Source organism: Euprymna scolopes, chromosome 16 (genome assembly GCF_053919585.1).
Source record: "Euprymna scolopes isolate OS-2025 chromosome 16, ASM5391958v1, whole genome shotgun sequence".
NCBI classification, from domain to species: domain Eukaryota; kingdom Metazoa; phylum Mollusca; class Cephalopoda; order Sepiida; family Sepiolidae; genus Euprymna; species Euprymna scolopes.
In genome coordinates this window covers 122406912-122434411 of record NC_136497.1, presented here as the reverse complement: position 1 = coordinate 122434411, position 27500 = coordinate 122406912, and the positions used below count along the sequence as shown (strand labels likewise).

The window sequence follows — 27500 nt, the reverse complement described above, 5'->3', positions numbered from 1 at the left end:
GATAACTAAGAAAGGTGATAGGTATCAGATTAAGATAAGGTTTAAAATGATTTATTTAAAATACATTATGTCTGTATCGAGTGAAATTCTAAATTCTTGTTTTGTTTTTGTTTGTTGTTGTTATTATTATTATTATTATTATTATTATTATTATAATTCAAGGGTTCAATTTCGAATTTAAAAACGGAAATAGATCATATTCCGTATCATAGGCTAATATTACTGCTTATAATTTCAACCGTTAAAAAATATTTTTAAAAATAATAGGTATATGCTGAAATCCAATTTTGGAATATACGAGTGTAAACATATATATATATATATATAAAGAGAGAGATTGATAGACAACTATGTTGATAAATGACACTGACATGACGATGTTTCGATAGGCAGCCATTAAAACCTACATTAGTTACATTCGATAACTTCACAGGTAAAGTATATATATATATATATATATATATATATATATATATATATATATATATATATATATATATATATATATATTAGGAGGCAGTGACTGTTTATCAAGGCCTGAAGACCAATAGAGGATAAGGGTTAATGAGTGTAAGGTGGTTGTTGGTGTGAGATAACACCGTGATGATCTGTAGTGATAGCTTTTTCCCCTGCGGATTTAGTTTCCAGTGTTTGTGAAACTGAAGGTATCGATGGAAGATCATAGTAATTTATAGTGTCAATTGAATTTTTTAAAATAATAGACGCTCTTGCAGAATTAATTTAGCACTATTTTTTTTCTCTCCTATAACACGATATCACATTAAAGAAAAATAATCAGACTAAAGTTTTCATAATCACGTTACTTGAGTTTATTTATTTTAATTTTTATTTATTTATTTTTTGTAAAAAATAAATAAAAATTTTAATTAGTAAAATCAAAAACGAATCTTTATCATAAAAAAATGAATCCATGGCGAATAAAGGAATTGTTAAAAAAAAAAAAAAAAAAAAAAACGTACTGAAAAGGGTTATTAACTCAACAGTGATGAGAGAGAAATGAGGAATAGGCAGAGATGGATAACGGACACCCAAGACAATAAATAAAGGATATTGTGGAGGGTCAATAGAAAACAATGTCATATTGCAATATTATTCCTTTTCACATAATTCATTAGTCGTGACTGCTCACTAGCAATAACAGGTGGTGTTCCTGGAATCTGAGCAACAATAGGTCTCCCTAGAATTCCAGTAGTATCGTTGCAAATCAATAAGCGTTCTCACAACAGCCGTTTATCAGTGATTTCTCCTTGAATTCAAGTGACAACAGCACTGGAATCATATTCCAGTGCTATCTGCGCCATTCCAGTGGAGGTCTGGATGGTGATATTGCTTCTCGTTCTTTTCACTCTCCAACTTTATTAGTATCATTTACTTACTATGTGTCCTCACACGAGTCATACCAGTGATCACACATTAGTAAAAACAGGTGATGTTCCCTGGAGTCTGAGTGACAAGGAGTCCGTCTAGATTTGCGGCATTCGCTGCTTCTTTTGTGTTAAGCACTGCACTTGCACTGTAGCTCCCTTACGTTTCTGTATTATTATTATTATTATTATTATTATTATTATTATTATTATTATACTGACTAGGAGTAGTCACACAAGCCATCATTAAAAATTTTTCTTTGAGAACAATTTGGTGTTATCTGGAGTCGGAGTGACATTATTATTATTATTATTATTATTATTATTATTACAATCTTTGACAGTCTAAAAATCACAAGAAATCAGATTATATATATATATATATATATATATAGATATATATATATTGTGTGTGTGTGTGTGTATTTCTGCAGTATTTTTTATTTTCGCAAACATTGTTTAAAATAACAAAAATCTCAACTTAATTTTACTTTTTTTACATTTTCGATTTTCTATTGTGTTAAACTCATTATATACATATATATATATATATTGAAAACAAAATATATATATATAATTATTATTATTATTATTATTATTATTAAATGTTTCACCTTTAAGATGGCTGCCATTGAAGCAACATTATCATCTTAAAGCTGTTTATAGCTTTCCAACAATGTTTCATGTTCAATTATATATTAATGTATGATGATTTTTGACGATCAGTTATTATTTCCAATAATAAACTTTTTAAAAAATGTAACAGAAATAAATAAAAAACAAAAAAACAAAAACGCTATTTTTATAAAATGAAAATGGCATTTCTTGCGACAAAACCTTTTTTCATTTTTTTTTTTATTTATTTATTTGCCTTTTCTGTGGATCGAATCCTTCGTCTTCTTTAATCTTCTATAACTTACAGCTTGTTTTGACTTGAAGACCAGATCAACAATTCTATTTGGGTTGTTTCGGACTACTGCTTTCACATTGTTATATTCACACGAACGGTGCACCTGAAGAAGGTTGGGGGTCACATCGGTCGAAACGTTGTGAATATAAAAACCAAGATAGAAATAGTAGTTCGAAATAATCCAAATTATTTCTGTAAAATGAATAAATAAAATAAGATGAAAGCCTAGCCTGCCTGGCAAGCTAATCCTAACCAGGAAATTAATTAGAAAAGAAACAAGAGAAACCATTCTCAAACTTTTTCTCTACTAAAATTGGGTTTATATATATATATATATATATATATATATATATATATATATATAGACATACACACATATAGTTATATATAATATGTATAACTATTAACTATATATATATATATATATAGTTATATATAATTATATATGTATAACTATTATATATATATATATATAGAGAGAGAGAGACAGACAGACAGACACATACATACATACATACATACATACATACAACTATTTTATTTATTTACACCTATAATATTATGATAGATTGCGTGTATATATTTTCAGGGTTTTGTTTCAACACTGCTCAATGCGCGAGTAGAGGTTAGTAGTAATATAAAAATATATTTATCGCAAGTAAGCTACACACAAAAAAAACGTTCATGTTTCATTCTGAAGACTAGAGTTAAATGCATTTAGCCTGATGAGTTTCTCTCAGAATGAAACATGAACGTTTGTGCGTATGTTTTCATTACTCTTATCTCTTTAACTATTTCAGCCTTTTTATTTAGTAAACGTTCGACGTTTACAACATGACCTGACACATAAATTACTGGATAATTATTTCTTTCAAGTATGTATGTAGCACTTTCGTAATGTGTGATAAATAATATCAACCGACATTCCCCCCCCCCTCTCTCTCTCTCTCTCTCTCTCTCTCTCTCTCTCTCTCTCTCTCTACTTGTAGTAAGATTGTGACTTTGTGAAGTAAAATTACAAGTAAATAAATAAAAAGAATGGAAAGAACTACTTTTTTTATTTGAAGAACTGATATATTTACATATTAATTTTGCATACTATAAACATTCCTATGAGGGGTGGTATTCGTTTAGTTTTACCTACACTTTATGGAAGGAAATTACAGCAACAATAATTTAAATATGAATGAACTGGAAAAAAAAAAGGATTTCTGTAGTTTTAAGGTCACTTGTAATATTTTTTTTTATTGCGGATAATTAATTATATATCATTGAATTATATATAGACAGTTCACAATTTTATCTATTATAATGCAGGAAAAGTTGTTTGCGAACTTATATTTTTATCATATATACGTATCTATATAATTGTTGTATTAGATAGCAATATCACTGTGTATTATATATTACACGTACATAAAGGAATAGCCTTGTGTACTATTATTTTTATACATAGTACATTGTACTCTCTCTCTATATATATATAGGTGTGTGTGTATATATATATATATATATATATATATATATATATATGTATATATAATATATATAGATAGATAATATGCTTAAGTATACGAACATTATTGGCTACATATGTGCATACATGTTTCTGCAGCGATCTCTAGTTGGAGATCCTGCGCCGTCTCTTCAAAAACATGTATGCACATATGTAGCCAATAATGTTTGTGTAATTAAGTATATCATAAATAGGTTCTGTTCGTTCATCGAGCACTGTTTAATAAACACAGACGATTCAGAAGATTTTTACATCTAGGAAACCAAAAACTGTACAACCATATTCATAAACAATAGCATTCCTCCTGCGAGTACAATAATTTCATTGCTATGTATACAAATCATAACACAGGTAAAGATTATTATCTATTTCCTATTTTTAAGGGGTACAAACAAACTACATACTAAGTACATATTACCTGGAGGAGGGAAACAGGGTACATTATTATTGCTTATTCAGGGATAGGAGGGGGGGGGCTATAAACAAAATACCTGAAAGATTGAGGACAAGATTACATTCCCGGGGGAGGGGTTGACATATTATTATTACTACTTATTTTAGAGGGTATAAGCAAAACACGTAGAAACTTGGCTTGATATTATTATTAACATTATTATTATTGTTGTTATTATTATTATTAACATTATTATTAACATTAACATTGTTGTTGTTGTTATTATTAACACTATTATTGTTGTTGTTGCTGCTGCTGCTTATTATAGGGGTTATAACAAAAACATGTAGAACCATGACGACATTTTTAGGGGTTATAACCAAAACATGTAGAATCACATTTTTTCGGGGGTGTAGGGAGGGGATAAAAGCAAGAGGGGGGGCACATATTGCCTATTTTAGGGGTTTTAACTTCAACTAATAATGCAGTGCAGTCACGACATTTTTTCCAGGTGTATAAGAGATGAAGGGAGGAGGGGCATATGTCCTATTTTAGGGGTTATAAACCAAAACATGCCATTTTCGAGGTTGATATGTGGATGAAGGGGTTGCATATTGCTTATTTTTGGGGTTAAACCAAAACAGGTAGAATCATAATATTGTCGAGGTTATAGGGGTGACAGGAGGGGGGGGGGCATATGGTTTTATTTTAGGGTTTATAACCAAAACAGAATCTTGAGCAGTATGTACAGAACCTGTTCAAAAAGTATGCTTTTATTTTTTTGCATTTTTTTTTTTAAGAAAAATAAACAATTTTCACGTACCTTCAGCCCATGTCGTAGAAAACAGAGCCGCCCAAATAATCAGAAATCGCCACTGCATCCCCATTACTACAGCATCAGTGACCTGGACAACGTTACCTATAAGAAAAACATGAAATATAAAAGGATATGTTTTACCAGAGGGTTGACGATCAGCTCGACGAAAGGGGCGGCTTGCGTGTTTTTTTCACCCGGGTAGTTGGACAACGGGTATCCTGGGTACTCCATCCAGTGGTCTGTTCATCCCTATAGCATCCACATCCGATCTGGTTCGGACACGGTAAAAGAAACCACAAAAAAAAAAAAACACAAAAAAAAATCCCTCCAAAGGTTGGCCTTATCAAAGGATAAACTGGTTGCTAGTTGGTTGTTTTAGGGTTAGGGTTAGGGTTTATTTAAGCAGATCAGCTCTCCCATTTCTTGCTATCCGCTTAAATGTCATTTCTCTTCTCCTTTTTCTTCTACTCCTCTTTTCGTCTTCGCCTGTTTATCATTATAAATTAAAAGACATGTGACTAATAATTGCTATTATGGGCTCCCATAGCCATCCAATCAAATATTGTCTTTTAACTGACTACTGACAATCTGTTGCCAGCGACCAAATAAGCGCCATTGTCTACAAAAGACACGGACTTTGAATATTTTTTTTTTGTTTTTGTTTTTTTAATTATTCGATTTTAAAATTAAGTTGTTTGTTTTTTTTTTTCTTCCCCCCCTCTTTCTGTGTGACAACAATAATAATATACACTGAAAGGTGGCTATGGTGATTTTTCTGCTTGCCTTCTTTCCCCTTTTTGCAACCAAAAAAATACAGGAGTTATTAAGAGAGACTAAGAGGGAAGGCGTGTGCGTGTGAGATGGACGAAATCGAATTGATCAGCTAGAGAGCGAGAAGGGGAGTGAAAAGGGGTTAAATAGTGAGGGGGTAGAACAAAAACAATCCGTATGACGGAGGGTGAGATAGAGAGTTAGAGTGAGTGAATGGCTGCACAGGAAGAAAAGGTTGAGTGAATGGATTGTATTAGGGAGGGGAGGGTTGAGTCGAGAGAAGTTGTTTAAGATAGAGAGGGGGTTGTTAAGGGATATAGAGAGTATAGTAAACAAAACGAGAGGGGAAGGGGTAGGTTGTGGAGAGGATAACAAAACAATGACGCTGGGAAGGGGAGAGAGGAGATAGATAGTGAGGGGGTTGAGAGTATAACAATATTGTGAGAGAGTGAGTTTACGGTTGAACCGGGAGAAAAAGTAGAGAGAATTAAATTTATTAGCGAGGGGGCGAGTAAAGAGAAGTTGTTAGGGGGCGGCGAATTGTTAAGGGATATAGAGAGGTAGTAAACAAAGACAGATAGAGAGAGTGAAAGTGAGAGAGAGGAACAAAAGTTAGGGGATATAAAGAGTATAGTAAACAAAGCGAGAGGAGAAGAGAGAGAGAGAGATGAAGTGAAGAGGAGAGTAAAACAATGACGTAGGAAGGAGAGGGAGAAACGGATAGATGGACAGATACTTAGCGGGAGAGTAAAAACAGCATGATGCAAGACGGAGGGTGAGAGAGTGGGTTAACGGCTGAACCGGAAGAATGAATTAAATTTATTAAGGAGGGGGAAAGTAAAGAGAAGTTATTAGGGGGCAGGTTGTTAAGGGATATAGAGAGGGAGTAAATAAAGAGAGAGCGCGAGAGAGAGAGGAGATAAAGTGAAACTGGACATAACATAATAAAAAAGATAGATAGATAAAGAAGGGACAGTTTTAAGGAAGGAGAAAGAAAGAAAATAAAGAGAGTAACATAAAAATAGAAGGAGAGAGGGGTTAACTCAGGTATTATTAATTGAAAGAGAAAGGAACGGTAAAAAATTAATTAATCAATGCGAGAAGGCAATAAAGAGGCGGATAGATAGACAGATAGACGTAAAGAGAGGAAGGGGTTGTTATTATTTGTATATTCTATTATAGTAGTTGTCCAATATGTCGCCTGCTATTTCGAACTCTGCACGTGAACGCTGTTTTCGACATGAATTTCCAATGCCTCACCTGAGGAACACGTTTCACCTAACAGGTAGGGATTTTCCGATTTTTTTTTTCTTTCACCACCCCCATAAAAAAAACCATATGTCGATACAGAAATCGACAAAGAGACACGAAAAAATATTTATATTTATTTATTAACCACGTTATATCAGGTGGACAGTTTTTTTACAACAACAACAACAAAAATTTAAAAACAAAACATTTTTTTCTTTTCAAATACGGTAAATTTTGACCGACTTTCCACCTCAACAATCACTTTTAAAATTACGACTCAATCAGGTTTTCGGGTATGCTGAAATCGAATATCGCATTCAAATTTGTCGCAAATAAGTAGTTTTCCGGATATTAAGCAATGTAATTGTTTGTTATCACTGGTGGCCATTTTTGTACACGCAAGCGAGCCTATATTTTTAGCGTCATTTTAAAGGTGATTGCTAAAGTGGAAAGTAAGTAAAATTAAATTTATCATCAATTTATATTCATCAAAGGTCATTTAAACAAACACTTATTTGTATTATTCGGAATACTTTTCTCAGCTTGGTTGATATATTCACAACGTTTCGGTCGATACAACATCCGGCCTTCTTTAGATTAATCTTTTCGTACTTGGGAACTTTTTAGTAAACACTAGACATAATGATTTAAAAAGTTTAAACTCGAGAACTGGACGAAAGTTCGAATAGAAATTAAATATGGTGTAAGTCCAGAGTTCAAGCTAAAAAAATACATGATGTACGACGAACTCGTTACAGAACGAAAATGTCATATTCCAAAAGTCATGTAAATTGATCAAGTAGTTTATATATATATATATATATATATATATATATATATATATATATATATTTATGATTTTCAGTGATTTTAAAAGTAAATCGTAGCCATTACAAAACTGGTTTTGATCTCGGTAGTTCAAATTGAGTTATCTTCTTTTATCTATTAAATATGGCGGATCAAGACACAACGTTAAAAAAATAACTACATCAATTTACGTGTTTTTTTTGTTTTTTTTTTGAGGGGGGAATATGACATTTCGTTCTGTGGCATGTACCTACATACCTACATCATAAAGATTTTTCTTTATTTTTTTTTAATTAGGTTGAACCTTGGATTTGTACCTTAAATATCAAATTCGAAAAGATGCAACTGAAGAAAATCAAGGGTTACAGTGGCCGAAACATCGTAGTTATAAAAACCAATATGAGTATAGTAGTCCGAAGAATTTAAATAATGTAAAAGTATCAATATTCATCTCAAAATGAAAAACACAAACATGATTTTTTCATTTATTCTAAAATTATATTTTTGTTTACGAAATGAAGTTTCTAAATTAATACTAAATTTGAAAATAAAATATTTTGTAGTGTTTCACGTTTTAATAACAAATGTTTCACGTTTTAATAACAAATGTTCCACGTTTTAATAACGCTTAAGCTTAAACTTTGTTATATCACATTTTTCCTCATAATATCAGAATTTATTTAAAAAAACAAAAAAAACTAAACATGTTTTTTAAAATAAATATTTTAATAAATAATTTTTTTTTTAGAATAGATGAAATTATCACACATATTTGTTTAATTGAAAACACGCAGCAACAAATATGAAACTAGAAAAATAAATGAACAAAGCTTCTCTCCTTAAACTGTTTTCCTATGGGAATCTGTACCACAGGTCTGCTTTCCAGCTGACTACAACATGGTCTTCAAGTTCAATGGAAACAAATTCTTATTGAGCCGTCCCCTTAAATAATAAAATTTTAGCCAATTTCCAGCACAAACGATCATTAGGTTATTAACCCTTATCCTTGAGTGGCCTTCAGGCTTGATGAGTGGTGGCTCCCATGTACATAATAATTAATAAAATGATTTTAGTTGCAATATTGTTAACAATAAGAAAATAATACGCAATTTGTAAATAAAACTAAAAAACTTTAAAATAATATTTTATTAAAAAAAAAAAAAAAGATTTAAAAATAAATTTGAATAAAAAATTAAAGTATAATTAATCCTGGGCAACGCCGGGTCGAAACAGCTAGTATGTTTATAAAACAATCCCATTGTTTGGACTTTATTGTTGTTATATAGCAGAGCAATAACTTGTGTTTCATTAGTGTTTTTTTTTTTTTTTTTTAAGAGAGTCAACATTTCTCAAGGCCCGAAGGCTACTCGAGGATTAGAGTTAATGAATGTAAGGTGGTAGTGTAGTAATCGTTAATGGTGTAGATTGGGTATAATTTGGATGATTTCAGGGGACGGCTCAACAAGAACTTGTTTACATTGAACTTGAAGATTACCAGATCGTAGTCGGCTGGGAAGCAGCCAGCAGGACAGTATTCCACAGGCGGGCAGTTCTAGGAAAGAAACTTTGTTCATGGAATATGCATTTAGATTTAGATTTAGGCACAGATAGAGAGTGGGGAAAAACTTTTGATAGTGGCTGTAGGAAAGAGAAGAGAAAAGGGCAATCACCTACTAGATTATGAAGAAATTGCTAGAAAAATTAAACCTAAAATTTTTAAATTCCATAATAAAACATTTCAGATTTCAAATATTTCTTATCTTTTTATGTTTTGTAAAGAAGTAACTTTTCTGAATTTAAAGAAGAAACAAAAATAAACACAGATTAAACTTGAAGTATAAAATGAATAATTGGCCGTTCTAGAATTTAAAAAGTTTTTTAAACTTTCTTACTTAATGAAAGCTAAAATTGTTAAGACCCATCATAAAACATTATTCCAGATTCAGGTATTGGAAGCGAACCATTATTAAGAATGATATAAAAAAAAAATGTATGTTCACTTAAAAAATAAATAAACTATTCCCACTTCAAAAAACTTCAACAAAAACAATTCTTGTTGGTAATAATTGAATTGCTTAACAGTTAGGAGATATTAATCCAAACTGGGTAGAAAATAAGGCTCATTAAAGTTCAAAGATTAAAAAAAAATAATAATTTAAAAAATTGAAAAATAATTTTTTTAATTAATTAAGGTTAAAATTGCTAAGAGAATTTGAATGCCTACCGAAGAGAATTTGAATGCCTACCGGGGAGAATTTGAATGCCTACCGGGGAGAATTTGAATGCCTACCGGGGAGAATTTGAATGCCTACCGGGGAGAACTTGAATGCCTACCGGGGAGAACTTGAATGCCTACCGGGGAGAACTTGAATGCCTACCGGGGAGAACTTGAATGTCTACCGGAGAAAAATTGAATGTCTACCGGAGAAAAATTGAATGTCTACCGGAGAAAAATTTGACTGGCTGCTGGGAAGAACTTGAATGCCTACTAGAAAGAACGTGAATGCCTATTGGAGAGAATTTGAATGCTTACAAGACAATATCTCCGAGTGTCTAAGGTCTCTCTGTACAAGGTTTTGTCAGGAGAACCTGGCATGAGGATATTTTTCCATGCAAGTAAACCTTGACCAAATATTCAAAATCACATAATATTCACTGCCCAAATAAGGTCTCCTCAGTATGACTAAATAACATTGGCTTTTAATAGGAATGGTGCACCTTCTCCAAGTGAGGTTACCTCAAGTAACAGCACAGAGTTGGATAATCCGTGAAACTAGTAAGACCAAGAGACGATAATAAAAATATACTCTAACATATTTGAATGGTCAATTGAGGAGAAGAAAATTATGTTCCCAACATCTTTACTAACCCAGTGTTTGAGATGTAAAGAAAAACATTAATGGAATATTCAAATATTTATGTATTTCATCAAATGTTAGACTCAGGAAGAGGTTCTTTGATATATGAGAACTTTGAAGTAAAACAAAACAAAATATGTATTTCCTAAAAAAAAAAAAGATTGAAATTGAACAGATAATATCCTCAAGTGACCTCTGGGCCTTGATAAGTGGTGATGCCTATGTAAAAATTTAAAAAAAAAAAAACAACTTCAAGGATTAAAAAAAAAATAACTGGCTATTCTAGATTATTAAAAAAAATATATATAAAAATTTAGATTTTTAATGTTTGTTTAAAATTGTTTTAATTTTTAAAATGAAAAAGGGGGATTATAAATCAAAAATAGGATAAACAAATACTCAAAGAATTGTTTGCTGACTTTTTTTTTATCTAAAAATGTTCATGCGTTTCACAGCTAAACATGATAGAGGGAGCCCACCTTCTTTGTATCAGCCTTGGTAATAATAAAACTGATGCCAGTTCAGGAGAAGCGCGGTTAGGTATTGTGCAACCTCTGTAACAATTTTCTGACTTAATTGTTTGTAGTTTGATGGAAATTTAAAAGATGGTGTGCAATTAATGCTTCAATATATTTATTTTGTAAGCTGAACCATCACCATTTTAAAAAATAAACAATAAAATGCATTATAAGTAGGGCTATGACAACAGCATATTCTTTTCATTGTTTTGACTCTCGAGTATATATCCCACACAGACACAATTAATCAACCAAAAACCACATCACTCTACATAAAAACATACAAGATATCAATCGATATGTACCTGAGAATCAAAACAAGGAAAAGAATATGCTGTTGTCATAGCCCTAATTATAAGTACCATGTAGTACATACATTATGTCAAGCCTGGTCAATACTAAATGGGTGACCATTTGAGGACACCAGGTGTTGTATATGCTCTCCGCTTATTTCGGCATTGTTTCCAGTCATTTTGCACTCCTCCTTGACAATAGAATCAAGCAGTGCTGAATCTGAAGAGTTGTGTTGCAGATTGTGTAACCCTTGCTTCACAATTTCATGCATAGGCACTCTTACAGGGGGTATCCATTGTTTTTCAAGATATCCATACAGACATACCAAAACGTTTGGATTATTCAGACCACTATTCCAACCTTGGTTGTTATTCGAACAACATTCAAACCGATGTAACTTCAAACCTATTAGAGGTTCTTCTTTTTGAATTTGGGAATTTTTCTATCCAACTCAAGAACCTATATGAAATTTCGTACTGAAACGTTTTTTTTATTGAATCCATGACAATAGATTATCATTCCATCTGGACTAATGACTCGTCTAGCTGAAACCACTGTCAATAATTTTCCCCACTCTTTATCTGTGCCTAAATCAAAACGTAGATTCCATGAACAAAGCTTCTTTCTTAGAATTGCACACCTGTGGAACTCTCTTTCACCTGCCTGCTTCCTTCCTGATTACAACTTGATTGTCTTCAAGTCCAACATAAACAAGTTCTTGATGAACCGCCCCTTTAAGTAATCCAATTTACCAAATTCCCATTGCTACTAATTACAATATTATCCCATTGACTACTGTTCGCTCTATAACCCTTATCCTCGAATGGCCTCGATGCCTTGATAAGTGGTGACTCCTATATAAAAAAAAAAAAATGAAATAAAGATAAACAGGGAGCTGATGGTTTCATTTTTACCGAAGCTAAAGAATAACATACAATAACAAAGACTTCTACTTGGTCATGGCTGACAGAATGCAAACCATTCATCTCTGAGTTAAATAAACGGTTCAGTTGGAAATTCTGTATAAGTTCCAGAGTTTGACAGAAAAATTTTCAAGATGAAAAAGATGCACCAAGAAGTTCAGAGGCTGCATCAACTGAATCATTAGGAAAATAGCATTAAAATAATACAAATAATCTAAATATCTCAATTTTTTTTTTGTTTTTTTTACAAGGGATCTACCGTTTATCAAGGCTCGAAGGTAACTCGAGGATAAGGGCTAATGAATGCGAGGTAGTAGCGTAGTAATCATTAATGGTGTAGATTGGGTATAATTTGGATGATTTCAGGGGATGGCTCAACAAGAACTTGTTTACATTGGACTTGAAGGCTACCATATTGTAATCAGCCGGGATGCAGGCCAGTGAAACAGTGTCCCATAGGCAGGCAGTTCTAGGAAAGAAACTTCATTCATGGAATCTGCATTTAGGTTTAGAGACAGAGAGTGGGGGAAATTGTTGATAGTGGTTGTAAACTAAATGAGTGGTTTTTGTGAAAGTTTGGCAAGAGGGGACCATAGATTGGAGCTCAGACGAGCACTTGCCATGAAAACTAATGATAGAGCAGAGATAGGCTTGCAATGTCTCTTCTGCGGGAAAGAGGTTGCAGGGAAGAGAAAAGGGCATCACCTAGTAGGTTTCGAAGTCGGTTTTGAACTCTATCAAGGCAAGATAGGAGCACTGAACATCTCCTGCTCAGATGTGGCAACAGTACTCCATTTTAGGACATACTTGGCTTTTATACAGATAGAGGATTGCATCGGCAGGGAGATGCCTACTGGAGCAGTAGAGTGGTCCAACTATTTTTCTAGCAATCTGGGCAACAGATTTGATGTATGTGTCCCATTTCAGGTCAGGAGTAAAGGTCAGTCCCAGAAGCTTATCAAGACATGGTGCTTCTCAAAGACAAGAGCCATTCATTTCAATTGGGGCCAGGTGGGGGTCAGAGCGATTATGATGAAAAGAGATGTTTTAGTGATTCTGTAAAGATGTACTACATGCTAATTATGATGCATTTTATTGTTGTTGTTTTTTTTTCAAGATGGAGATGGTTCAACTAAGAAGATAAATATGTTGAGGTATTTGCTAGTTGTGAGTCATCAGCATAATTTTCTGTCACTTTTGGGTGGAGGGTGTACACTAGTAGATATATAAAACAGCCATTTCTTTGTTTAGCAATAGGGGAAGTAACTCAGTATATATTCAAACGAACTGAAGCTTCAACAATAGATAACTTATTAGTATCGTTTAGTTGGCATAAGACGTGCGTTTCAGTGAGTATAATAAAATTGACTGCATAAGTAATCTTCTGTCAGCAGGAAAATATATAAATTAATGGACTAATTGTTTTCTCTTATACTTATTTAACTTATTAAGTCCTGTCAAATTTGATTATGAAAGTAACACGTTTTTGTTTCTACTGTCTGGAATAGAAAGTAAATCATGAAGCAGTTGACACAGGTGTTCCATTTTTAACAAAAAAGACACACACACACACACGCATGCGCGCACACACACACACGCACACTGCATCTACATTCATATCAGCTTTCATAGCGTACTCATGATTAAACTGCATTGTTAAGATATTCGAAAAATTTATTCATTTCCCTTATCTACAAGGTGCGTTCAATAAGTTTACAGACTTTTTTTGTACAGGCATTTAAAAATTGTCATAGACACTTGAAAATTCAGTATTTTATTGCTATACATCTTATGAGATGACTGACCAATTTTTATAATTTCAGGTTCAACTGAACAGCTACAGCAGGAATTAGAATACACCCTACCAAAGCCTGATTGTCACAGCTGGTGAATTTCAAAAATGCAATGTGGACGTGAGGACACTTTAGATGAACGATATGCAATAAAATTCTGTTTTAAACTTGCAGAAACGCATGGAATGCTTCAGACTGCTTTTGGACCATCTTGCATGCATTGAGCGTCAGTTTTTGAGTGGCATAAGAGATTCAAGGAAGGCAGGAAGTCTGTGATGGATGATGATTGGTGTGAGAGGAGTAAGGAAGTCAGAACATCAGAGTCGATTAAATAAAATAAAAAAAATAAAATAAAGAATTTCATGGATAAGGACCACTGCCTTATTGTCTCTATAGAGACAATAAGTGCACAGTTTGATGTCAGTGTGGGAACTGTACATACAATTATTCTTGACGAACTGAAGATGAGAAAGATTTGCTCGAAGTTTGTCCCAAGGGTACAGTCCGCAACTCCATGCTTGTCACAGACTATTTGCCCAAGATGGGAAATCAAGACAATTCCTCACCCTGCTTATAGTCTAGATATTGCTCTCTGTGACTTTTCGTTATTCTCTAAGCTCAAGGAAAACCTTAGAAGCTGTCGTTATGAAACAATTGAGGAGATGAAAGAGGCTGTATTGAGGGTCATTGACACACTAACACAAGAAGTTGTTTGAACGTTAGAACAAGTGTATTGCAACTGGAGGAGATTACTTTGAAGAAGACTAGAGTTTCATGTGTGTACTATCAAGAAAAGTGCCCATACAAAAATATTTGTAAATTTATTGAAGGCACCGTGTACTATATTACACTGAATTTGAGTTAATCAAAGACTTTTTTTTTACTGTTCAATGGTAACCAGACTTGGATATTATTTACCTTCATCCTCGAAAATTAGATACAAGGTCAAGTGTGGTTTTGAGAAGCCAATGCACAAGAAATAAGTGCACTCTGGTGTACAAAAAATGCTTTAGCATCTCTGTTGACATTCCTCAGTAGAGATGCCTCAGGCGATTAGTATTAAACTACAAATCTGGGAGAATGGCTCTCCTAGGATGATACCTCATCCGAACAAAAAAGGGCAAGAAAACACAATGGTTCACTGTCAGTCAAACGGATCATCAAAGATGTATCCTCGAGTACGACACAGTATCAAAAAAAAAAAAAAAAAAAATTTCAAAAAATTATCACTTGGATATGCACACGGCGTACAAAATTGTAAATAAAACCAAACCTTAGATACAAAGTCAGGTGTGGTTTTGAGAAACCAGCCCACTAGGATAAGTAACTCTGTCCTACAAAAAATTCTTAAGCAGCCTCATTGGCATTCCTCGGTAAAGGTGCCTCAGGTGGTGGAAGGTTCTATATATAAACACTAGTGATAGGAACTGACCAATGAAATGGATCCATGTTCTGGTAGCAACCAATCAGAAACCAGAATTGCTCCATAAAAATATTGGATATTTTAGAATTCCTGCACATAATTCTTTGTGTCCATACAAGAAAGATCTTTGCTCTTTGCCTGTAAAATTTTAAAATCCAAGGCTTATTCAGGCCACCCACTAAATAAATAGAAATAGATCTGCATAACTATATATATTCTGAAACTGTTAACGTAGATAAGTTTTTTGTTTGTTTTGTTTGTTTGTTTCTTTTTAATAAGGTTTCACCAATTATCAAGGCCCAAAGGCCACTTGAGGATTATGGTTAAATCTTACCAATATAATATTTTTCAATGTAAAATTCAATCAATATTTAATAATCTCTATAATTATAGGATAGCGTGTGTGTTATTTATTTTGTGTGTCACACTTACATCTGAGTGACTTTCGTTTAAATGTTATGGACTTCCATTTCTTGTAATAAATAATTTTACCAAGAATTCTTCATAAGTTTTGGTTTCGGCTTCGGTTATGGCTGAAAGAGCTCAAGTTATGTATATATGCATATATTTTTTTCATAAGTTTTTGTTTCGGTTTCGATTCAAGCTAATGCACCCAAGTCATATGAATATATATATATATATATATATATATATATTTTTTTTTTTTTTTTTAAATCGCAACTTAATACTAAATAAAAATCGATAGAACATTTACTCTATAATAATATATACAAAATCTGCAAAAATTAAAATATCATATTTAAACATACTTTACGACCAGGCTACGCCGAGCGTCCCTGCTAGCTTAGATAAATATTTTTGCAGTTTTAACAAAAGAGCTGCAATAATATCAGAGCGTCTCCATTTATGCTGAACATCCACAGAATGCCAACGTCAATATATTACATATGAATGAGGCCACTGTGGAATTTCCACGGGCCCCGCTAGTATCTATTATTATTCCAAAACTGGATCAAAGTTTGTTTCCTTAAGACTTTTTTTTTTTAAATATATTTTAATCACACAAAATGCATGCTAAACTGTTTGACAGTTTTGGGGATTGAGTTATGTTTGAAAAACCTTCCATTTTATTTGTTCTAATTAGCTGTAAGTTCCAATCAACTCAGCAAACGACCCATCTTCTTTTTTTTTTTACTAAGGTGTCATTACTTATCAAGACTTAAATGCCACTCGAGAAAAAAGGTTAAATCAGTGTTAGTTGGACAGTGAAACAATATCATGATGATTAGGGTTTCCGGTTAGGGTTAAATACTTGTCAGGTGAAGGGCGAGATGATTGGTAATGATGGTGATGATTGGGCAGAACTTGATTGTTTAAGAAGATGGCTTAACACCAAATTGTTTGCAAAGTATTTTCTAGTTTGAGTAAAGGTGGTATAATAATATCGTGGGGTCTGCATCTGCACCAGACATCCACAAATAAAGTAATATGCCACAAACTTTAACAAGACGTTTGGAAATAGACCCTAGCATTTAGATATAGAATTCTTGAGATGAGAATCGATAACTAATATTATTTTGATGCTTTTTGAATTTTTGAGATGAGGACTGGTTAGTCGTATTATTTGGATTCATTGAACTACTGTTCTCATTTTTAGTGTGAGTACTTGGAAAAATCAATTGTAAAAAGTGATATTCTCCTGAAGATTGAAGGGTCAATCCTCAGACTGGGTGACCGAAAAATACAATTGCAAATTACTTAGGACATCTATCCAGTCATAGCTGACAAAACAAGAACATGCTACCCCCATGAAATAAATAAAGTGCTCCGCTCAAAATTCTGTCCAAATTCCCGAGTTCGACAAAAACATTCCCGAGTTTGACAAGATACACCTGAAGAAGGTCGGAGATTACATCGACCGAAATGTTGTGAAAATCACACTCAAGATGACAACAGTAGTCCGATGAATCGAAATAATATGAATATTATTTTGATTATTCAGACTACTGTTTTCATCTTAAGCATTATTTGTACAAGGTTTTGGTCGATACAACCTCAGACCTTCTTCAGATGCATCTTGTTAAACTTTAGAATCTGCATGGAATTTCAAATGTAACCCTTTATTTAATCCACGGGATTATCATGCTCTCGTTCTGTCAGCCATGACCGGATAAAAGTTCTAAGTAATTCACTATTGTATTTTTAGTGTTGCCCGCACTGAGGACTGAACCTTCAACCTTTAGAAGAGTGTGATTTACTACTGAATTTTAGCGAGTACTTGATCCACTAAGCCAAGAGTCTTTGCAGATTAAATAAAGGGTTCCGTTTCAAATTCCATACAGATTCCCTGAGGTTGACAGAAAGATTCCTGAATTCGACGAGATAGACCTGAAGCAGATCGTAGGTCACATCGATCGAAATGGTGTGCAAATAACATTCAAATATAATGAAAGGATACAAATGTAGAATTTTCAGGGATCTAACTGTGAGATTATTTTAATTTTTTAGTATTTGTTTTCTGTGCAAAAATGTCTGCCGCAGAGCAGCTGTAATTAAGCTTGTCTTATTCAAACGACAATTTTTGCCGCAGACCAGAGAAACTATTAGGCTATTGATACCTTGCTTGCATGCATAATATTTCTGGAACAGTTGCTATGACATCAGTCAGGCACAATTAGATTCCGCTCTTGTGATTATTGTAATAATGAAGAAGTATTTTCTTTAAGCCATTACTTAAATCCCCCCTCCCTACAAACACACCGCACATATAAATTATTATTATTGTTAATTTGTGTTGAAAGTAGATGAATGAAAATGAAAAGGTGTAGTTTGTACGTCGTTATGGTAAAAAAAAAAAAAATTATTTAATTGATATAAATAAAACTAATAAATATATATACAAAATCCATTGGGGACGTAAACAGCGTTCTCTTAAAAACGTCACCTATGTAATTTTTAATTATTTATACATATGTTTTTTTTTTTTATTACCGTTTTTAATCTGCTTGATTACACGTTTCGATTACAGAGTCGTGTTAACGATACGATAATAAATATTTATTTCTGCGAAGCCTGCAGAAATTTTCGGATCGTTAATACAGTAATTGAAACATGTGTAACCAAGCAGATTAAAAACGGTATTAAAAGCATATTTTGTTCTACAGCAGTATTGAGCCCTTTTTTCAGGTTTATATATATATATATATATATATATATTTATAAAATTTATTTATACAAACATTAATGGCTACATATGTGCATACATGTTTCTGTAATCACCCGCGTTGGGAGACTACGTCTTCAGGCCAAGAATTACCGTCGTCTCCCAACGCGGGTGATTACAGAAACATGTATGCACATATGTAGCCATTAATGTTTGTATAAATAAATTTAATATACCTGCTCTGTTCACTCATTGAGCACTCTTTGGTAGACACATGTTGTTTCATTGGATGTACTTCTAGGAAACTAAACTCTACTGGCTATATATATATATATATATATATATATATATATTAGGAGGTATATGTGGTAACAGACAGGGAAAAGTGCTCAATACTTAAGTGGCGCTAAATATGTTTTTATTATTTCAACCTCAGGTTTTTTTTTTGGATTTTTTTTCTTGGATTTTGATGCTCCTTTGTAATTTTTAAGAATCTTTATTTTGACTTGAATTATCTGAAGAGATCAGTAGGATATTACTGTCCTGTCGAATGTAACAATTTGTAATGATTTAAGCCAAAAAAATACTCGAGGTTGAAATAACACACAAACACATATACATATAATGGGACGATTCCAATATTTTTCCTGATTTCGATACAATCCCCCCTTCTGTATTAAATTCCCGATTCTGATAAAATTATATATATATATATATATATATATATATATATATATATATATATAATACAGAACAATTCATTTGATCTGATTTTGCTGAACACTAATATCTCTACAATTATATAAATGCAACTTTGTCTGTGTGTGTGTGTGTGTGCGAGTTCGTTCCTTATAGACTCCGAAACGGTTGAACAGATTTTCTTTACAGTTTACATTAATTTAGTGTATAAGTCTGGCAGTGATCTTAGTTAAGTTTTGTCTCAGAATACCCCTGACAATTACCGATAATCGATAACCGAAACCGTTATTTTATCTATCATCGGTAAAGCTATTTTTTTCCATGTCGTAGCTTAGCAACAATGATAGAACAATGGGCCGTGAAAATTCTACTGTGGGTAAGTTGATAGCATGTTTTTTGTCTTTTTTGCATGACGGGTTCAAACACCGAACTTAAATTTCTTAATGTTTTTTTTTTCGTTAACTTAAAAGAAGTTTATATAAAATAATGTTATAAAAGAAACAGTAGGTTCTCTAGAGTGCAATGTAGAATAACATATATTTTTGACTAAGTTACTGCATGAAGGCATGTGAAGCTTCCTCCCGGGCGATTTCACGGATTTCGATGGCAATAAAAATATAGGAGTGTGAAATATTCGTTGATCATCATTCAATCCCGAGCAACGTCGGGTCTTCCTGCTAGTAATAAATATGTTGCTGTTATTAGTAAATAACTGAGCACTGTTGAATTTTTTTCTACAAAACTAAACTAAAAGATTATATATTTATGTATGTACCCAACTAGGAGTGCCAGCAAAACCGATGAACCTAAGATTATTAAATAATTAAATTGAAAAATGTTTTTTTTTTCATTAAATTCCTATCGGCATTAAAATTAAGGAAGTCTTTGCAATTCGGTTATCATTTCCTTTTTTTTTTTTTTTCAAATGTTATTAACATTCACGATGACCTTTAGGAGTGCAACGGGTTAAGTTAAGAGATGTGAGACTCGTTACAACTACCAGGAATCTAGATTTATTTTCATTCATTCCTTAATTGGCATCGGCAGACTTGATGTTGTCAAAGGAATCTCTTTTAAAGCAACTAAAAAAAAAAAAAAAAAAAAAAAGTGGAAACTTTGCCATAATTATCTGTGAAAATAAATAAGAGTTAATCTCACCGGTGCCTCCTTTTTCTCAAACCTTGCAAATCAAATCGATACGACACACTTAAAGAGTCAGCCCTTCAACTTGCCCTCTAAAATTCACATCTTATTAGATTGCTTGCTGAGGAAAAAGAAAATCCCATTATTTTATTCTTATTGTTCCCTATAATTGGTTTCTTATAAAAGATAGACAAATATATTTGGATAAGTAATAAAAATATTTTTAAAGATACACGAAGAAAAAATACCCTCAAATCCCTCTTTTCAGGATATACTTCAAAAAGACAATAAAAAAAAATCATTTTTCTTATCAAAATTTATCTCGAATTAATTTGATTATTCTGAATATTATCTTTCTGAATTTTTCAGTTTTTATAAAAAAGGAAGTGGGAGGTATTATTCCGTTTCTGAATTTTGGAGATGAGCATTATTCAATCTTGAGTGCATTTTTAACAATGTTTTGGCCAATGTAACTTCCAACCTTCTTCAGTTGTATCTTGCCAAACTCAGTAATCTTTATATTGGACACAGAAATCTGCACAAAATTTCAAACAGTACCCTTTATTTAATCTAGGGGAGTAGCATGCTCTACTCCTAGTTATAAAAAAAATACAATTTTGTTGCAAAATAATAATGCAAATATTTTCGGGCAATACCGGGTCGGGACAGTTAGTAACAGCTACAGTGACATCGTATGTATTTATTTTTTTCTTTATACAATTACAAAGTCAGCAGCAGAAAGCTTTAGGTAAATGAAAATATATTTGTGCAAACTTATAAGTCACACCCTGTGTGATCTTTAAAGAACATGCTTGCAAGTTGCAGAGCGAATAATGAATAATGTCAAGTTGACGCTGTTTATCGTACGAGTTAAAAAAAATAAATAAATGCAAGGTGAAATGATAAAATTGTCGCCCTAGAAAAGACGACATGATTCCATTTACATTTGAAGAAAACCGGTTTTCTTTTTTGTTGCAGACCATCTGCTAGTTGGCCAGTTGTGTACAAATCCCAAGAGTGATAGAGGCCTTCTATCATGACTGAAAGTGACAAAATGTTCAAGAAGCGAGATCGGAGATGCGCCGCTGTACAACTCATGCTCTCTACCGATCCAAGTTATGACAACAGGACCCTTGCTAGCATCCTCAAAATGTATCGCTCGATTGCCACAAATAACAGGGACATACCCATGATGATGAAAACAAAGTTTGCGGCCATGGTTACGGTCTTTGGTGCTGTTTTCAAATGAGGGTCACATCATGCCACCTCGTATCTTCGAAGTCGACTTGAAAGTCAACACTAAAGTGTACCTGGATGTGCTGAAGAGTGTGGTGATCCCTCTGGTGCAATCAGGTGGTTGCTGGCAGATCCTGGGTGAGCAGCAGGACGGTGCCGGCCCACAAGTCTAAAGAGACCCAGGCTTGGTTTCTGAAGAAGTGCTACAACTTTGTATCCTTCTCTCACTGCCCCCCTTCCTGCCCTCGACCTGAACTTGCTAGACTACTTTGTTTGGTCATACGTCGAGAACATCACCAACATGACCTCCCACAACACCAAAGCCAGTCTGATCGTCGCCATCTGCCGAGTATTCGCCGAACTCCCGCCAGATTCCTGCCGAGTCCCCCGCCCCAGCGCTTGTGGAAAAGGCATACTTCCAGTTACAGACCCGTATGGAGGCAGTTATTAAGGCTGAAGGCGGCTACATTGAATAGATGTCAGCTCTACTACATAGTAAAGCTACCTGAATTGATTTTTTCAATAAAAGTTTTAAAATAAAGCTATAGTGTTATTAAGGGCGACAAATTTATCGTTCCACTCTGAAAAAATTTTTTTCAGTAACTAAATGTGTAAAGATCTTGATCAGAGAAGTCCACCTTTTTCTTTTATAAAATCTGCTACCCACTCTTAAAGGCATACACACGACCTGAAACACTTGTCTAACTACAACGGAGAACTGTGATACAACGAAATCGACATCAGTGAAAATGCAAAAATTTCATGCAAACCAAATCGAGCACTTTCACATTTGTCAGCATTTTTATAAACCTTTACTCGCAGTGAGTGGCATATAACTGAATGGATACTAGACGATCAAGTTTCTAACCTGACACTGGGCGCATCAATTTAACCATACTGAAGAGCTGTGATACGGCGAAATAGTATCTCTGTAAATGACTCTCTCTCGTGTGTGTGTGTGTGTGTGAGTACAGAAAATTCATGCACACACATATCCATATATGTAATTGTAAAGATAAATATAAGTAGTATTTTTAAAATAGAACCTATTCTGATAATAAAAAGCTCAATATCCTAGATAGCGCAATTAAAGAAATAGAGAAACTAGACGAAAATAAATTATAATAGTGAAGAATTCATTATTATAATTCCTACTTTGAATTTGACGAATCAATACTTGTAATCTATTTAATTTCAGTTTCGTCATATATTTTCCTTATTTCTCTCTCTTTCTATATATACATGTCCATCTATCAACAATTGTATATATATATATATATGTAAATTTATACATATATATATGAACATGTATACACACACACACATATATATATACATATGTTCATTTATACATATATATAAATATATATAAAACATATATATATAAATATTATATATTTATACATATATATACAAACATTTATTTATATATATATAAACAAACATTTATATATACATATATATATATACACAAACATTTATATATATATATATATATATATATGTACAAACATTTATTATATATATATATATATATATACAAACATTTATTTTTATATATATATATATACAAACAATTATATATATATATATATACACAAACAATTATATATATATATATATATATATACAAACAATTATATATATATATATATATACAAACAATTATATATATATATACAAACAATTATATATATATATACAAACAATTATATATATATATATATATATATATATATACAAACAATTATATATATATATATATACATACAAACAATTATATATATATATATATACAAACAATTATATATATATATATACAAACAATTATATATATATATATATATATATATATACAAACAATTATATATATATATATATATATATATACAAACAATTATATATATATATACAAACAATTATATATATATATATATATATACAAACAATTATATATATATATACAAACAATTATATATATATATATACAAACAATTATATATATATATATATATATATATACAAACATATATATATATATATATATATACAAACAATTATATATATATATATACAAACAATTATATATATATATATACAAACAATTATATATATATATATACAAACAATTATATATATATATATATATATACAAACATATATATATATATATATACAAACAATTATATATATATATATACAAACAATTATATATATATATATATATATATATATATATACAAACAATTATATATATATATATATATACAAACAATTATATATATATATATATACAAACAATTATATATATATATATATACAAACAATTATATATATATATATATACAAACAATTATATATATATATATATACAAACAATATATATATATATATATATATATATATATATATATATATATATATATATATATATATATATATATATATATACACACACAAACATTATTTACATACATGTATATTTTTACAAATATTTTTACGTGCACAAAATATATCTTCTCGTGTTTCTGGGTATCATCCATAATCAGCAGTGCTCAACCATCAACAAAGATCGAACTCACGACTGCACTATCGTCAGTCTAGCGTTTTACCAATGAGTCACGGTTTTTATCGCTTTTAAATGTAAGATCTATATATATATATATATATATATATATATATATATATATATATATATATATATATATACACACACATGTATGTATATAAAACTCACTATGCCTGTGTATGCAAGAATACATATATACATATGCAGATAATATATGAATATATGTTAATATATGTGCATTGAAGGGAGCTTGTATGAAAAATCCTTGATTTTTATTTTTTATGGATGAAAAGATATTGATCAAATAAGAAAAAATATATCTATAAGGTTTATATATATATATATATATATATATATATATATGTTCATTATGCTTGTCTCTGAGATATATATATATATATATATATATATATATCAGAGACAAGCATAGTGAATAAAAGGGCATCCAAAACATGTTTTCCTTGCCTTATAATTTCAAGAATGGTCTAATAAGTATAAAAGAAAAAATTGAAATGAGTCATCTCGTGTTGGCACCGAGTATCGCATCTCCTTATACCAATACGTAGATATATCTTCTGCTAAGCCTCTCACTCAGCTAGACTTTTGAACGCGTAGACTCTTCTAGATGTCAAAGAGTTTTAAGCAGACAAAGGTTCAAGTATGATTATATACAAGAGACTTTTTTTTCACTTTGTTAATTGTGTCCACGCATCTTTATAGGAAGCTTTGTCTGTTAGTATAGCTTGAGTTTCAAATAATATTTTCGTTGGTCTGTCATGCATAAGTTTCAAATAGCATTTTCGTTGCTCTGTCAGATGTGAGTTTAAAATAGTACTTTCATTGGTCTGTCACACAGTGCTGCCAATTTAACGTTTTTCATTGAGATCTAGTGGGTAAATTTTGGCTAACATAAATCTAGAGATTTCGTTAGCCAATCAGGTTTAAAGAATTTCAAACAAACAAACAAAAATGCAGGGGGCGGCAAGTCATTTGACCACATGGGCCAGATCGTGTTATAATAACGGGTCAGGGCCCGAAAGAAGGCTGTTAATGACGAATTGAGGAAAATTACATATGCAGACTTCTGTCAATCTAAATATTTAAATGCATAATGAAAATAAAAGAAAATCTAAAATTAAAAACAACACAAAAAATAGTTTTCCTTAAGGAACATCAAAATGCCCTTTTCTCTTCCCTGCTACCTCTTTTCCACAGAAGAGACGTAGCGAGCCTGTCTCTGTTTTATCGTTATTTTCATGGCAAGTGCTCGTCTGAGCTCCAATCTATGGTTCAGTCTGATCTGACTTTCAGGAAAAACACTCGTCTAGCTGAAACCACTTTCCATACTCTTTATCTGTGCCTGAACATAAACATAAATTCCATGAAAAAAAAAAAAACTGCATGCCTATGGAATTCTATTCCATTTTCTTGCTTTCCAACTGACTACTGTATGGTCGTCTTCAAGTCCAACATGAAAAGGTTCTCGATGAGTTACCCCCCTTAAGTAATCTAATTTACCAAATTTCCACTACTAACGATTACTATGATATTTTCCCATTGACTACTCTACACTCATTAACCCTTATCCTCGAGTGGCCTCCAAGCTTTGATAAGTGGTGATTCTTTTGTAAAAGGAAAAAAAAAAAGTGAAAAAAATCACCCAAAACAAAATGAATGAAATTATGCCGTGTATGTTTGAAACAATTATTGAAAAGATAAAATCATGGCCAATAGAAACGTACATAAGTGATGGAGGGAGATCGCTGTTAAAGGAATGAAATAGAAAGCCGACTGAGACAACATTGTCATTTTGAAACTGTCCTATGCTTAATGTCTGGTGTCAGTCTGTTGTCTGTCGATCAAATCGACTCTCAGTTTTTGTTTTATGCTAATTTCTGATTTTTTTTTTTTTTATGTGGAAATGGGGGTGATTGGACTTTCATTGTGTTTTTCCTGTTGTAGTATTCAAATTCTTAAGGATGGGTTAGAGGAAGATAACAGTAAGTCATTTGATCAAAAATAACAGCAAGGAGAGCCTTGATTCCAAATATTTCTGATATGTTATATCGCCTATGAATATCTCCATATAATCCTGTTACATTATGAAATTTACTTTATGTATGAGAACGTAAGAGGTGCGACATATGAGAAATATTTGGAATCAAGTCTCCCTTTGCTGTTATTTCAGATCATTTGAAACCATAACAGCAAGTTTTTGCCTCCCTTCCATCAAGATCAGAGGTTTTAGGGAAATATCAGATATTTTATAATTCATATGCAAAACTAGGGAAACAAATGACTATGACTGAACCATTTTATGGCTGTAAAAAATTGCAAAAATAGGCTCTGGATGATGGATGATCCCCATAATGTCCGACCTTAAGGGCAAATGTCACATAGCCCACTATACAATCAAGGTCATTAGCTTTCCAACGAGCCATCATTTGTTAAATTCTGATCAATTGTCGCTGAGGTTTGAAACTTATAAAATTGCCAAAAAGGGTGACTATATATATATATATATATATATATATATATATATATATATATAAAATTTAAAGGAGATTAGAACAATAGTCTAAAGAGCAGAGTGTATTTTAGCATTAAAAGTAAGACAGATGTATCTTGCAATGGTTCGCCTTTCTAAAATTCATACGTATCATCGTCAATGCATTCATTCGGATGGTAAAAGTAGTTTTAATGCTAGGTTTATTTATGGTGTCTTTTAAATTTAATAAAAACCCTTCACAATTTGCTGATGAGGAAACCTTGTTTATTAAAAAACTATATGTAATAATTATTGTCCGTAACTTGATGTCGACCACAATAAAAACACTGTTTTCCGAAACGATCGTACATATAATTGATTTTGTTGTTGTTCCTTCTTATGAAACGGATTTTTAATTTAATTATAATTTGATTTTTAAATTTTAAATTATCAATCACATTACTATATATATATATATATATATATATATATACTTGTAGCCAAATTGAATATTGAAATGCTCATATCTTTGGTTCTATATGACGAAACTACATGACAATTTGCTAGCTTTTTGAAGATTA

The 27500-nt window shown here is 31.9% G+C and overlaps 1 protein-coding gene and 1 long non-coding RNA gene across 49 annotated transcripts in view; one reads left to right on the top strand and one right to left on the bottom strand.

The window, feature by feature from the left end:
- The window catches only part of LOC145296067 (tyrosine-protein phosphatase Lar-like), a 1305806-nt gene that overhangs the window by 623503 nt on the left and 654803 nt on the right, over positions 1-27500 (bottom strand). For 37 of the 46 annotated variants that reach the window (XM_080142138.1, XM_080142152.1, XM_080142158.1 and 34 more), the window contains one exon: positions 5029-5124. In XM_080142138.1, the coding sequence (XP_079998264.1) occupies positions 5029-5092 (64 nt within the window). In that variant the 5' untranslated portion in view covers positions 5093-5124. Of the gene's footprint in view, positions 1-5028; positions 6039-27500 lie in introns of those variants that run through there. The other 9 variants (XM_080142153.1, XM_080142174.1, XM_080142159.1 and 6 more) reach the window with 3 other exon arrangements.
- The window catches only part of LOC145296072 (uncharacterized), a 270506-nt gene continuing 249861 nt past the window's right edge, over positions 6856-27500 (top strand). The window contains exons 1-2 of one of the 3 annotated variants that reach the window (XR_013869954.1): positions 6940-7078; positions 14268-14399. This is a non-coding gene — a long non-coding RNA (uncharacterized LOC145296072). Of the gene's footprint in view, positions 7079-14267; positions 14400-27500 lie in introns of those variants that run through there. The other 2 variants (XR_013869953.1, XR_013869955.1) reach the window with 2 other exon arrangements.